Below are 15,416 nucleotides of genomic sequence, written 5' to 3' on the forward strand. Positions count from 1 at the left end.
ATAGTTCTCCACCAAAATTTGAATTTATAGACAATGATTCTGCTGCCTCTCAGTCTGGTTTGCTGTCATTTTTAAAGCCACATTCCCAACAGCCTTGGCCATTCTAAGAGACTATATAGAGTCTCCTACTTGAATTCACCTTTTGAATATAGCTGTCAGAATAACTCTCACATTGGCTTATATCCCAATATTAATGCTTCATTCCCTGGCAGTATGTCATATGCATTCTAGAGTTACATTTGCACCTGTGTTTTTCATAGCCAGATTACATAGGTCTCATAGGCATCTTGCTGTTGACTAAACACTCTGATATTTATCCTTTTGTCATCTACATCTGATGATCCCAGCATCTACAGAAGAAATCCTTACAATTTGATTTTAAGTACATGTCTGCAGTATGGAGCATTAGATACATTCGCATTTCTATTACTTAGACTTTTTACCAGACAAATTTTCCGGTACAGGAATCATTCCTGCTTTTTCATCCTCCAAATTCAATGTCCTATGAAACATCATTAGTACACAGCTACGTTTTGTACCGATATCATGAAAGAAAATATTAAAGCTCACTTCTAAACTCCATGAGCTTCCTGTGCAGGAAAAGCAGAAGAATGGGCTCCTTTTGCAGGCAATTCACAGCAGAAACTTGTCTCAGTCATTCTGAACCTTTCCTCAGGGAAGCCTTCCATTGAATATGAAGGGAGTATAATCAAAATAGTTAGCTTTTTGGAATACCTCTGTTCCTATACCAAAACAATGAGTGACATGTTATTCTTCTACTGCTAGGTTTTCTAGCAATTTAGAATGTGTGAACTTAGGCTTGGAACTCGGGGCACATAGAGAGCTCTGGTTTCTATGGCATTACTATGGGATTGTCAGCACAAATTGAGGATATGTTTTTGAACCAAGACATTTCTCAATGCCTGGAACTACATTTTTCCATCTCACTGAAATCTTTCTCAGCCATACCATCATGTTTTGTGGACATCTGTATAGCTATGCATTGTCACATCCTTTTGAAAACTGATTTTCTGAATCAGAGATTATCCACAATTTATTCAGAAAAACAAATAATTTTTTTCAAGACACAGGTCATAAATAAAAACCATAAATCACAATGTCATTGCTCAATAAAAGCATTAAAAGCTCCATTGCAAGATCAAGAACTCTATTTCCATGTAGTTAGGACAAAGTTTCTTAAGTGCTGCAAAAAAAAAAAAAGAAAAAAGAAAAAAAAAGGGTTATAATGGAAATCAGCAAAAAGTGGTATAGACTTTTTTCAGACAGCAGCATACATTTATGAAACACATTTTCTCGGGGGTTTCCTACTATACAAAAGGTTGAATCAAACTCGGGTATTTAGTGTTCATGGCCTAAAAGCAAGAAGGGATTAAACTCTAGATTGCAACTTAGAAGAGGGTAAACCTCATTTATTCTGAAATAAGTATTGCATTTCTTTATCACTGTTTATTTGAACTCTCAACACAGAAAACTTTCAAGTCACAGTACTTAACAGCTGTTGCATACATTAGCACAATTAACACAGTATTTCCATAGTCTGTTTCAAGTCCATATTCTTTCACTAGGTGTCTAAATCTTTTCTTGTGGCATGGAGAGAATTAAGTCACTGTTATTTTATTCACTAAACAATCAAGTCTAAGCCTACAAGTTAAAAAAATAAAACCTACAAATGAAAAATATCAGAAAACTACATCATTATTATAGTTCTCATGTTGTATATATTGCTATTGTTAAACAAAATATTTCAGGTAATAACAAGAATGTGTGCCTAGTGCATGAGTTATGGTCCTGACTTTCATTTCCTAGGCCACATGTAACTATTACTTCCTCAGGGAATAAACATTTCCACTCTGTAAAGGACTATATGGTGCAGTAAGTAATATAGACCCAGGCCTACTGTAACATATTACACAAAGGTCAGGGATAAATTTGCTTAAAGAATAACAACTTGGAGACAAATCCTAGCACCACCTGATGCAAGACCAGTAGTCAAGTTTATTAGAAGCGATTTAGTGAAGTTTGAATGGGCTTCATTAGCCAAGGCAATTTAAAGTACACCTCCACGTAAAGTGAATGTACATAAACATCTTCAAATTAGCTGTGTTCAACATGCAGCCTCTTCCATCTGTATTAACAAGAGAAAATTTAAAGTAAGCATTTCGTTACTAGAGAAAAATAGAGGAGGAGGCAATGCAAGCCAAATGAGAAGTAGGGCAAGGAAAATCAGTTTCTCATCAACTGTGGGACGAATAGCTTTAAAAGAAGTGTATTAGGGAGGGTTTGGACCATACTGAATCTTGAAAACCACGACACCTTTGAGAGCTCTACAAAAACCAATATTTATTACCAAGAGATGGCCAACAAAACGAACAAACACAAAAGGGAGGAAGGAGGAGAGAAATAAGCCCCCAGCATGACCTCCCCAGTTACCCAGCTGTTGCCCATAAAGTTATCTTACTGACCTAGTATGCCTATAATTACCCATAGCAGAAGCTGCATCCTTGGAGAGTCAGTAAGTTCACAAACTGGCAGGTGTCCCTGCCAAAAGGCAACATTGTCCTTGGTGTGAAGCTAGCTCCTCCAAGAAAGAGCTATCTGTTTTTATACAATTAATTGAGTGACCACAACCTCCCAGGTGTGGCCAGCACCGCCCAGCCAGAGGCCCTCAGTCCCACCCCCTGGTTACGTAAGTGCATCTCTTCTGCACATGCATGAGAACTTCGGAAATCCCCTCACGCACGCGCAGTATGCTTTGGGGGTCTTTTCTAATTGAGTCAGGGGTCGAGCCTTCATCCTCCTCCTCCTCAATCTCTCCTTCAAGCGACCTTGGAGGACAATTAGCCAATTACAGAATACCAATTAAAAACAGTTTTTACAAGAAGCTCTCTTCAACGACAGCTTTCCCGTTTATCAGTGCTTGTTTTCCCATAACTTGGCAGGGAAAGAGCAAAACTTTCGCAGGTGACGGGGCCAAACACAGACCAAAAGTATCAGCGTAATTAACCCCTGATACACTAAGTCACATAGATTCTAATCAGTACCAATAGAAAAATGGTTCCTCTGCACTACACTGCAAAGATATAGCATCAAATTCTTGATAGAGGAGACTTTAAATTTTGTTGGAAATTCTGTGAAATAAGAAGAAAATATCATGCAATTTATAGGTGCCTAAAAAGCAGATAGAAGGGGCCTTTGGCATGACACTTGTGATAAGTGTATTTAACTCCAAGATAGCTAATGCCCTGAGTAAGTATAGCAACAGCGAAGACTAAGTATTATTTTAAATTCTTTGCATAGAAGCCAAAAAATTAATTGTGACATGTTAGCTCAAAACAAGAACGGATTTCATTACATTGCAGATGGCCTGAGCAAAGGAAATAGGTGACACAAAAGGAACTGTGATGAGGTTGCAAAATGTATCAGAACTGCTTTGATTAATCTCGTCTGGGGAGTTTTAAGAAATAGACACTACACTAGACTTAAATTAGAAGAATGACAAACATATAATTCCAAACTTCTGCTTCTTCTGCTACTTTTACAGCATATCTCCACTTTATCCAATGGTTTTATTGCTGAAGGATTTTCACATGCTTAAATTATACTTTCTTGGACATCATGATGTGTGTTGTGTCTCCAGAAAACTGTGCTGCTCAAAAAGTTACACACATCCCACTCTGACACTGTCCTTTTTTAGTTACAGCTCCTTCTGTTAGGAACCTCAAAATAGTTTTAGGTCTTGAGGAGATATGGTGTTTATTCAAAGATCACTTTGGAGTGGTTTTCATTTCTTCTCTACCCAAGGTGCTCTGATACCACTTTCCCTCTACTCACCTTTGGGAAGATTTTCTCAAGAATCTGGTCATTTCAAGCATAATTCACTCCTGGCTGCCTCTTCTCTTGCTGTAACATCCACATCCCCATGGCATTTGGGACACAACTGAAAAACTGTTAAGACAAAAAGGAACAATTCTCTGCTATAATCCCTGTATTGGGCATAGATTTCAGGGTTTTGGTACAGAGGTAGCAATTGTGACCTGTGTGGGAGGAGGCCTTGAGCTGTCCTGTACCAGTCACAGCCATTTCCACTCAGCTCTGACCTCAGTGTGTCATATCAGCTGAGAAGTATTGAGTCAAGGTACAGAAAAAAATCCCATATCCTGGTCTCCACATAGAGGAAGTCCAAATGTGTGGCCAGTTGCCAGCTGAGTGACACTCCAAAGCATCCCCAGTTTGCATAATCACACTGTAGCAAGTAATTGAGGATGAAATTTCAAATATGAATAAGCCCAAATGAGTTGATCAAGAATCACTTTCTATTTGACTGTCCAGCATGCACAAATCCTAAAGAAAACATTTGTTTCAGTGCAGATTATGATTTTGCAGGTGTTTGAAAATCAACAGTCCTCAGGTTTGAAGAAATGCTGTGAATGCTGGAATATCAATGTTACTATGACCCAGAGAAAGCCACTAGCACAAAAAGGAAGAAACCTCAGGAAGAACACCAGTGTTTTGTTTTCACTGAAAACAGATGCACTTTTTTACCTCATGTTAGCCATAACAAACCATAAAAAACCTAGATGAAATCAATTTTCCCAATATTAGGAAACATCAATTAAGCATAGTCTCTCCCCCCCACCTCCATTTCAGTCTTTAGCTTAGTCATCTCCTGTCATCATTAGGATATTACCATACAATAACGAGCACATTTTTATGCACAGATGGGAAAAGCATGCCTTTTCACTTAGTGAATACATCAGATTAGCTCTAGGCTTTACATAGCCACAGTAGAACTTGGTGAAAAGCAGCAGCGGGAAGTCATTAATGTAGTGGGCTATACAGGGTACCCTGATCTCCTCTGCATGAAATAATACATAAACTGCTGCTGGCATAAGCAGAAAGCAAGAGCGGCTAACTTAAGTTTCCTCTTAGGATGAATTAAGTGATGTGAAAAAGCACTGTGCTCAGTAAAGATCTAAATGTCTGACTTCAGCTCAGAAATAGAATTAGAGTTGTTTCCTTCCATTGATTTCCAGTACACAAAGCTTTTTTTCTTTTTGTTTTAATTAGCACACAGAAGCCAACACCTTCAGGTTTCCAAAGAAATGAGTATGCTGAGGCTCAGCTTCAAGAGATTATCAAAAAAATGCGAGAAAGGGCGGATGTGTATAAGGAAAAACTGAACGACCCAGTGCTGTCTTCACCTGAAGGCAGTCCTACAGCTTGTAAGTGACTCTCAAAATAGCTGTGAATTTGTTGACCTTAAAACCTGAAAATTATTTTGTGGGAACAGAAAATACTGTGATTAATTTTTTGTAAGTATAGTGTATTTATGCACTGAAAAGGATCAGTTTGTGCCCACTGAATTCAATTTATCCATAGTTCTCTACAATAAGCCAGGTCCCAAGGTACAAGCTCCCTTTGAACTCCATCACTAAAGAATTTGGGAAAAAAACTTACAGAGGCAATACCTAGAATCATCCCTGTCAAGAAGCTCTCTGTATTTTAAAATAGCTCCCAAATATGTTTATTCATGGAGATGAATCAGAGACATATGAAGAAACATACACATATTATGAGTGGATATTAGTCACTATGATATGAGATCTGCTGTGTAAATAAAGTAAATAAAAATCTTACCCTTAACAGCAATCTTCTGGACACATTGAGGACTTTAAGTCCAGGCTTTGAATGGATCAAACTCAGCTGATGTTAATTAATAATTGATTTTTTACAAAATATGAAACATAAAACAAATCAATACTTTTCCTCTTCAGAGGAAAGTCTGACTTTTTTTTTCCTTTTCACAAAGAATTGAGTGTGGTGATTTTATGTTCTGAAACTTTTTAGAAGCTCTTTATAGCTTATGTGCTTTTTAAAAAACTGTAAAAAACAGTACCTGAAGAACTATAAATAATACCAACTGATAAAGGAATCCTTTTTAATTATTTCTTTGCTCATTCACCTCATTTGTTCTCTTTGTAGAACTTAAAATCATTTATTTCCTAAATTATTACAGACATAGTTTGCCAGTTTACTGTTAAGCATGTGTATCCTAACCAGAATTAACAGCATACATGTGTGGACAACATCATCCACCCCAAAGAAGAAAGAAGTGGGCTCAAAGGAGTGCCACAAGACTTTTATAAGCCTAGAAATATGCAAAACCATAGGCTTCCCAGTAGTTTCACCTACTGTGTCTTGTATATCCGGTCTCAGGAGAGGGGAGAGATCAGCCCATGGCACAGGTGTCTTTTCCTATCTCCATTCTCGCTGCATGCGTTCTTTGCAACAGTCATGGAAAGAGAAATGCCCAGTTGCATTAATGAATACTGAATTATGAATTAACCTTTTCTTGCAAGTCTTATAAAAGGCATAACTTTTGTTCAGGGAAATAGAGCAATACAGATATTATACTCTGTAATGCAAGTGCCCTGTTCATGATAGCAAATGCACGTTTATGCCAGTAGTGATTTTATTCTCTAATTCTTTTGCTAATGCATTTAGTATAATAAACTGTAATTTTAGTCATTGCTCAGTGTTTTTAGAAGAGATTTTTACATGATGAAGTTCTTGTTCATGTTAAAACAGTGTGTGGTTTTTGAGCCATTATTAAAATGCCACCCTTTGTGGCATCCTATGTGTCTAGCACCAAAGAAACCACCCCCACCGAAAGAAGAAAAAAAAGAAGAGAAAAAAGAAGAAAAGAAAGAGGAGGCAGAAGCCAAGCCAGAGGAGGATCATTACTGCGATATGTTGTGCTGTAAATTCAAAAAACCCCCACTGAAAAAATACATGGAGCATCTGCAGCTACCAGAGACCATAGACTCATACACAGGTAAATTCGAAGCTATGCAATAGAATGGGGTAAAGACGTATTGAAGTGACCTGGTGTTACATAGTACCTGTGAGCCACCATAAGATGCACATTCCAGTCTGCATCTCAGAGAGATGCAGGGGTCCTGCCCTAAACAACAACTTTCCAAACAGGAAAAAGACATGGAAAGTGACACCAGTTGTAAAGATGGTATGCACAAAGATGGTATGCAAACCAATCACAATTAGAATTCAAGTTTCTTGATCTAGAATTTGTACCATTCGTTAGGGCCAAACAATTCTTTTGTCAGTTATAACACACATGAACAGCATGCAAAATGATAGTATGAAGTTTCTTCAGATGCATAAAATTCTGTATGCTCTCACTACCTCGACTTTTTTCCTATTTGCAAATTCTTTATGTGACTCCTAGTTCCATCTATATCACTTTAGCAGTGCGTAGCCTTGAAAAAGGGAGAATGCTAGGTTGCTCTGGACAGAATCATTCCGAGAGACTGCAATAGAGTAAATGTGTCTAAAAGAATGACAATAGACTCTAAGTTCATGCCTGTAAGTTCAATGTTTTATCTTTCAGATCGCCGTTACGTAGGATGGCTCATGCTTGTGACAATCGCCTATAATTGGAATTGCTGGTTTATTCCCCTTCGCTATGTGTTCCCATATCAAACCCCAAGTAACACAATATACTGGTTTACCATTGATGTCATTTGTGATATCTGCTACCTCTGTGACTTACTGATTTTCCAGCCCCGAGTGCGATTTATAAGAGGGGGAGACATAATAGTAAGTACTGGAGGTGGGATTTCCATAGGTAGTAGATGTGTGTTAAAGTAGAATATAGAAATTCCTCCAATCTGACACTTTTTCTTCTCACTATGTCAAATCTATGTAACTTTTTTGTTTACATATATTCTTCTTCACTGACCTTCCATTCTTCCATGGGGGAAAAAACATTACCATTGCCTACATTCTTAAAAATAGAAAAAACAGATTTGAAAGTAACAGATGAGAGCAGTTGAAACAAGCATACAGCCCTCAAAAGGAGTAAATTAGTGAAGTTTTGCTTGAATCAGTAATTATATCACATGTACTCATGCATATATACATCTGCTTGTATGTTTGTGTGAAAGTTTGACCTTTCTATTCCCCTTATACCAGAATCATAGTTGAAGACAGCACATATTCTGCTAGGGTTGGACAGGATAGCATGTTTTGTAAAAGACTGTGAGATTGTGGGTTTATTTTTTTCTAAAATCAGAGCAAACCATTTAATTTTTAGGATACTTTGAAAATAATTTATTTGAGATATTATCTTTTTGGAAAATATGTACATTCAATTTTAATTCTTGTTACTGTTTTTGATTTATCATTTTATAGAAAAATCCAAAATAAAATTTTAAGCGACTATCTGAAAGGGGGTGAAAGTTTGACCTTAACATACCAAAAGGACATCTAGAATATTAACTTTTCTTTAAAATCTTCCTTGCATTTGATTGTCTAACTTCTTATAGAAAAAAACTATTTCAGGAAAAAAAAATTAGTTTTCATAACATCAGCATGACATTACTGTGTCCAACAGACAGAGAATTCAAAATTATATGTCCTCAAATGTAATTTGGAACTAGCTTTAACAGTGCTTTTACGTAAAATTTTATACATTGTACATACACAATATTAATGATACCTTTACAGATAAAGCTGTGCAAATATAATTTGAATAGATATTAAATGCAGTGCAGTGTAATGTAGTTTCCAGACCAAGACATTCAGCAACTGGCAATCTTGCCTAAATCCCACAAAACTCAATTTTTATGAGCAAAGTTAAAACTCTAACATAGGAAGCTTACATTGTATTTCCCTTGAAGCTGTTTCTACAATTCATAGATTTTAGCACACAAAGAGATCATCTACTGCTTGATCTCCTACATTTAGTTTAATGCTTAAACTGATAATAGTGAAAGTTGGCATGAAAATATGTTTAAGATTTTAAAGTTCTTTTTAAAGTGTCTCTGATATAAATACAGAAAGTATAAAAATAGATAAATTTCTTTAGATACTTGTGATTACCCTTTCTTATTAAGGTATTAGCCTCAGTTCCCATGAAGAACAGATTAAAAGTAAATAGCTAATCATTGCTAATGAATGCAATGATGATTATTATAATGCTAATAATGCTAGCATGTTAATGCTAGCTTTTCAAGAGCTAATTTTGTACAACACCATCAGAAACACTCTTTGCATTTTTCTTGGAATCACTGCAGATAAATGCAGTTTTTCACCCTGAAATTGAAGGGGTTTGGGTCAAGCATTAAATGGTATAGATGTCTTGAGAGGGAAGTTTTGTGGGAAAAAAAATGTAAGGAACAGATTGGAAAAAATCAGACAAATCCCAAGCCTCATTTTTTCAAATAGTTCTAATAAAATCTGATCTATTGTAAACTGGACCAATAAAAGTACTACTTCTCCCGCCATTCATACTTTTAGACTATCATTAATTTAACTGTCATCATTGGTAGATAATTATTATTGCCGAGTAGCAGAGGCTAATTCTTGACATTCTGTTCTTGACTTTGTCTTTTTCTCCCTTCATTATCACTGTAGATAGACAAAGTGGAAACGAAAAAATTCTACCACAGCACTGTGAAGTTTCAGGTAAGTAGGCCCCGTGTTACTGATATCAATACAAAGTTCTTTGTGCTCCCTCAGATTGCTTTAGGCAGTCTGGTTTTAGAAGCTGAAGGACTTTTAAGAAGTGCTTGTGGAGTGGTCTCCCCACCTCCGCTCATCAGCCACATGCCTGACATTTTAGTTTTATCAGAACTACAATTGAAATAACAGTATGTACTAATAATCAAATATATGATATACTATTAATAATCCCCACGAGACAGATTAAAATCTCAAGCACAAGAACTTAAAAGCAGGGAAAAGCTGTTGGTGTTTTCAAAGAGATAATCTTGCCTGTCAGTGCTTTGGGAAGCTATATGTTTAGCATGCTGACTCTTCAAATATTATTGCAGTCATGATTCAATCTAAGCAAGTTTTTGACAGCAAATAAATGCATGATGATTACTATCAAGTTTAAATTGACCTCTCTGCTCTTCAACAGCTTGACGTGATATCAGTATTGCCATTTGACATTTTATACTTCTTCTTTGGATTTAATCCAGCACTTAGAGTAAACAGGATGCTAAAGGTAAGGTCTGTGTTAGTGATGGATGGCTAACCATGCATTAATGTTTTGCAACTCAACAGAAAGTTTTTTATAATATTTAGGAATATGAAATTTAGAAATTGTAAAATATCTTCAGGCTAAGGTAGAATATCAGTAAATAAACCAACAAAAAATACAAGCTATAGTCTAGCCAAATTAAGTGTTTATTCTCTTACTTTTCTTCCAGCTTTTAATTCCAACTTTCAAAAGGTATTTTGTAATTAAAGCTGATTTTTTTACATAATTTAAATGAAATTTATCTCAAATTACCTGTTTAGTTTTCAAAGATTAAAAAAAAATCACTAATTATTGCCAATGATTTTTCCTCTTCTGTTGCTTATGACCGGTGTTCAAAAGCAAAGGAAGGAATTTTAAGGACAATATAAACTATGCACAGAATATTTATCAAGCATAAACCCACTTTTTTTATTGAGCCCAAAGACACCTGGAATTGTGTAATGAAGGGTCTGCAAAGGGATTAGAGCATGATACATAGCAGGCTTCTCCGCAGCTAAATACATTCCCCTTCATACAATCAATATGTTGACAAAGAATCATCTTTCATTTAACATTGGGGGGGAGACACAAGAACTCTGAGAATAAAATGAGGGTGTTCTTCACTTCAATATTCAACAAAATTTCAACATTCCGTAAATCGTAAGCGAAATAATATGAAAGAATGAAAAGTTAAATAGGACCTCATATTAGGCAAACAGATGTGTATTGAACAAAGAAAAATCTATATACAATTATACAAGTACTAAAAGCTATCACTAAAGTTCAAGGACAAATACTTAATAGGAAGAATTTGATAGAGCTGCAGTTGATACCACATAGAATCATCTAGTATATGGCTGTTGATACATATGGTCGCTTACTGGAGAATTACTGGAATTTCAGAAAAAGAAAAAAGGAGGGTTAATGCATATAATTCTCTGTGATCAAGTTGTCCAAGCAATTATATACATTCGAGGAAGTAGAAGTCATTTTATCTGCAGCAGTCTGACCAAATCAGCAAGGTTATTTCTGTAGTCAGATTAATGGGACACTTAACACCCAAAAAACTATTTAACTCAACTTTTATCTTTGCTTTTCAGTTCAGTGTCTAGTTAAATGTTTTTCATGGTTTAGGAATGGTATTCTTCAATTTAGTACTCCCACTAAAAACCATACACTGCTCCCCCCCTCCAACTGGAGGTACAAAACACAAAGATCACATGTTGAGATAAGAACAATTTACTGGAAAAAATGAGATAAGAAAATGAACAGCAACAGCCACAATATTAATAACAAAAGATATAAGAGAGAAATTATTCACACGGTAAAACTCCTCGATTAATAGACAATACCACACAGCTCCCCCCCCCACATTTGCTCAATCAGAAGGAACCGCTTCTCTCCGGAATGGACCCCCTTTCCCCCACCCCCAGCAAATGAGGTGAGGTGATACAGAATAACCTCTGGGTCCTAGCCATGTCCCCTCCTGGCTACTGCAAAAATTAATCCTGTCCTAGCTGGAACCAGGACAATGTTTAAAGAAAGCTTGATTATTGAAAAATCCATTTTCAAAATGTGTATGTGAACTAATGTCTGTACTATTATAAAAAGATGTGTACTCAAGAACAGTGATTGGATTGCTTTCATTTTTTTCCCATTCAGCATAACACATTCTTTGAGTTTAATGATCGTTTGGAAGCTATTATGGAAAAAGCATACATCTACAGGTATGTGCTGATAAACTTGAGTAGCATGCAGAGTTGGGCACAGAATCCACTTCATATGATCCAAATCACATGATTTTATGAGTTGTCAGTTAAGCGCTGGATGGAATATGATATGTCTTCAACTGTTCAATTTAGGTTTTTCAAAATATGTCTTTATTGTAATCTTTAAAATAATATATGTAAGGCTTCACTCACATATGAAATCTAGCTCAGTTCAGTTGGCCTGGTTCAGGCAAAATATTTACCAAACTGAGGCTCCTGCCAAAATTTAATTGATCAAAAGTATCAGAAAGAAGTTTCTTTAGTGAAAGAGCTAAAGAAGTTTCTTTAGGTTGCTAGTAGCAGTTCCAAATCCTCAGTAGCTGTTTATTTGTACTTAATAAGAGCTATGAGCTTGAGCCTGTGTCAACATTTTTCTTCAAACATGCTCTCCCTATGAACCTGGCATGTACGGAAACTTGATCCTTCACTGCATTGACTACATTTGGAATGAGAACCAACTCAGCACAATTCTCAAATAGTGATTATAAATGATGTCTGCTGAACTGTGTTCTCACTTTCTGCATTGACAGGAAGAATTTTGGATGCAACTCAAGCAGTCCATGGACATAGTTATGGCAAGTTTCATAGGCCCCTCAGCTGTCACTGATGCTGCTAAGACCCAATGAACCCATCTACTCTGCCGCCATTATTGTCATCTACTGTCAATGCCATCAGCCCTAGTTTATCTTGTGCAATTTCTACATCAATAGATTCTTTTCTCTGTCCCAGTTTTGGGCCATGTGTTGTTCCTCTGTGTTGCTGCTGCAGAAACAAGAATATGTTTTTTACCATCTTACTCTATTTCAGAGAAGAGACCCCTGGTGGCCTAGTGGTTAGCATGCAGGACTCTCACTGCTGCGACCCGGGTTCGATTCCCAGTCCCTCCCGGGCAGATGGAACCCGTTAGCCCTGTGAGGCCATCCATCTATGAGAAGGTCACTCTAAACAAACCTACGTCCTGAGGACCTCACTGCCATTGTCCAAGCTTGCTTGGCCCCGGCAGATGAACCTTAGGATTAAAGGGTGGGCTCAGTTCAGCGCAGGCTGTGTCTCACCTAAAAAATCCATTGCGCAGGCTGGAAAGGTAAAAGACCTTTCCCCAGATCTTCGTTCGCGAAGACTGGCCATTATTATATTATTACTATTTCAGAGATCATTGCACTTAATGGTACACTTGATATTTATACATTTAAATGAGATGTTTTAGGAGATTTTAAAACTAGTTAAATATGAAAAGGAGTTTGAAACATCATCTCTTTCATATTTTCATGTACCTGTGAAATAAAACAGAAGTTTGAAAGTTCTATAAAACTATTTTTGAGATGCTGACCTTCATAAAGTTTATTCTTAACTAAGAATATAGACTTATAGTCTTATATAATGCCCTCTCTTTTCAGTTATCGAAGACTCTTTTGTGGTTTGGTTGGGTTTCTTTTATTTTCTCTTTTTTTTAATTCTTGTTGCTTCAAGAGAGGATTTTTCTGAATTTCCACAGATGTCAGTGTCTGAATCATCACCTCTCTATCTTCTCCATTTTCTAATTTCATTAAAAAGAATGGGCTTTCTTCTGCTTATAGTTTTTAACTTTTTCTAATTTTGATAAGTTTTAAAGGTAATTGTTTTTAAATTAATTAAGTATTTTCCATATTATGTCTTTTGCATTTTGGAGTAATAACTCAATTACTTTTCTATATCTCCTATAACGTTTCCAGTGAGTACTGGGAGATAAAGTTTTTATACAGATAATTCTGGATAAAGTAACTAGTTTGTATAGAACAATATTGTTGTGTCTACATGGATTTCAAAGAAATGGGAACAAATTTGCAAACTCATTTTCACTAAAATAAACAGCTTTACAAGGGACAGAGTTTCACACTATATAAAAGTATGGAACGGGAAATGATTGTTCAGAGGAGAAGTTGAGAAAGGGATGTGAGCAAGATCTCACTGGCCCTGTGAAATATATACAGTAGATGGAAAGACAGAACCAGCTACTCTGCAAAGCTCTTTGCCTTATTAGACATTTCTTTAGGGTGATACTGGTTGAGTTTCCTCAACTGTGTTGCTTCTGGTGTCTTTGCTTCCTGGTCCCAGGCCCACTTAGATTTTCCAGTATTAAATCACTTGCAGAATGTAAATTCTGGAATCTAAGTAATACAAAGTGAATCTATTTTCTAGCTCACACTCCAGAAAACACCAACTCCTGGTTTTGCTCATTGGCAAATGGAGAACAGGGGTAGTTATACAGAAGAACATAAGTGGGAGCTAAAAAGTCAGGCTTTTTGTGCAAACTACTGCATTTTATTTTAATGTAGCAATGTTGCTTTGGTCTGAGATCCTGGTATAGTCATAATTTGAGCAATAAGTCACCAATTAACTAAATAATATCAAACTAAACTTCTACACAACAAGTGTATGTGCGTGGGTGGATTCAAACTAATTAGTTTGAGTTTGTAGTAATAGAGCTGGCAAAAGTTACTTACATTTTATCTACCCATTGTGATAGATTCAATATGTGTCTAGAGAAATATAAAATATATTGTAGCAAAGACTTCCAGAATCTTCACTCAGATCTGAGAAGTCCACTTGAATAGATTCAAATTTGTACACAAGACCTTGTATGGTCAATATTGCAATATTACTAGATCACAACAGCTATCTGCTGTTCTCAATAGCTTGCGATCCTAAACAGAGCTGTCCTGGAAGCACACCAACTTTTAAACAGAGAAGTGGCATTTATTTGTCAGCATCACAAAGAAGAAGAGGACACTTAAGTAGATTGCTTAATGGCACGGAGAGGTCAAGGAGGGCATGCAATGGCACCTGAAGAACCAGCAAAGGAGTGCATAATACAGAACCAACCACAGTAATGGTTGATATTATCTCCCATTAACTTGGTTTATAGACCAAACATATTTAGATCTTATTAAATTTTCATAAAACCACATACTCAGTTATTCTGCACTCCATATTGCATTGAATCCTAGCTGTAACAGATAAACTAATTACATACCAGCTTCTCCATGTTTAGGCAAGTCCTGTACTTTCCCTGCTTATTTATCCCCTGCTTGTATGAATATTTGAATGGAGACTTAAATCCAGAAGATCTTTCTTTTGATCCCCATTCACTGAACAGAGGATATACAATGAGATCATTATTGTATTAAACAGAAAGCTGCTTGGTGCTTAAGTAGTTCATCATTGGTATTCTTCAAAGAACTGGCCATAAGCATAAGAACTGGAATTAGGAGTAATGTAACTCCTGCTGTAAACACCAAATTTGAGAGAATCTACTGCAGGTTTCCTAGCACAGCTCTTGCAAAGCAGTTCATTTCTGACCTCAGACATTTCTCGGCTTTGGTTCTCAAGTTTAGAGCCTATCTTGAAGAGAGTTTGTCAAACGCATTAGTTTATACCCTCTAGCCTCATTAATGTAGCTTCAAGTTTCTGTAAATATTCATAGCCATTTAAAGAAGTTGATTATAAACTCCTCAGGGAACCATAATTTAACAGTTACCCCATGTCAAATATTCTAGGAAAGATATTTATTTGATCTTGGACAAACGTGAGTGATGGGTAAC

At 36.3% G+C, this 15,416-nt stretch overlaps 1 protein-coding gene across 1 annotated transcript in view; it reads left to right on the plus strand.

Moving 5' to 3' along the window:
* The first annotated feature begins 3,340 nt into the window (after positions 1–3,340).
* The window catches only part of CNGB3 (cyclic nucleotide gated channel beta 3), a 33,335-nt gene continuing 21,259 nt past the window's right edge, over positions 3,341–15,416 (plus strand). The window contains exons 1-8 of the mRNA XM_027674286.1: positions 3,341–3,402; positions 5,089–5,243; positions 5,401–5,426; positions 6,727–6,856; positions 7,430–7,638; positions 9,457–9,507; positions 9,965–10,051; positions 11,729–11,793. Coding sequence (XP_027530087.1) covers positions 3,341–3,402; positions 5,089–5,243; positions 5,401–5,426; positions 6,727–6,856; positions 7,430–7,638; positions 9,457–9,507; positions 9,965–10,051; positions 11,729–11,793 — 785 coding nt within the window. The remainder of the gene's footprint in view (positions 3,403–5,088; positions 5,244–5,400; positions 5,427–6,726; positions 6,857–7,429; positions 7,639–9,456; positions 9,508–9,964; positions 10,052–11,728; positions 11,794–15,416) is intronic.

This window comes from Neopelma chrysocephalum, unplaced genomic scaffold, assembly GCF_003984885.1.
Source record: "Neopelma chrysocephalum unplaced genomic scaffold, ASM398488v2 Primary Assembly neopelma1_22, whole genome shotgun sequence".
Classification (NCBI taxonomy): Eukaryota; Metazoa; Chordata; class Aves; order Passeriformes; family Pipridae; genus Neopelma; species Neopelma chrysocephalum.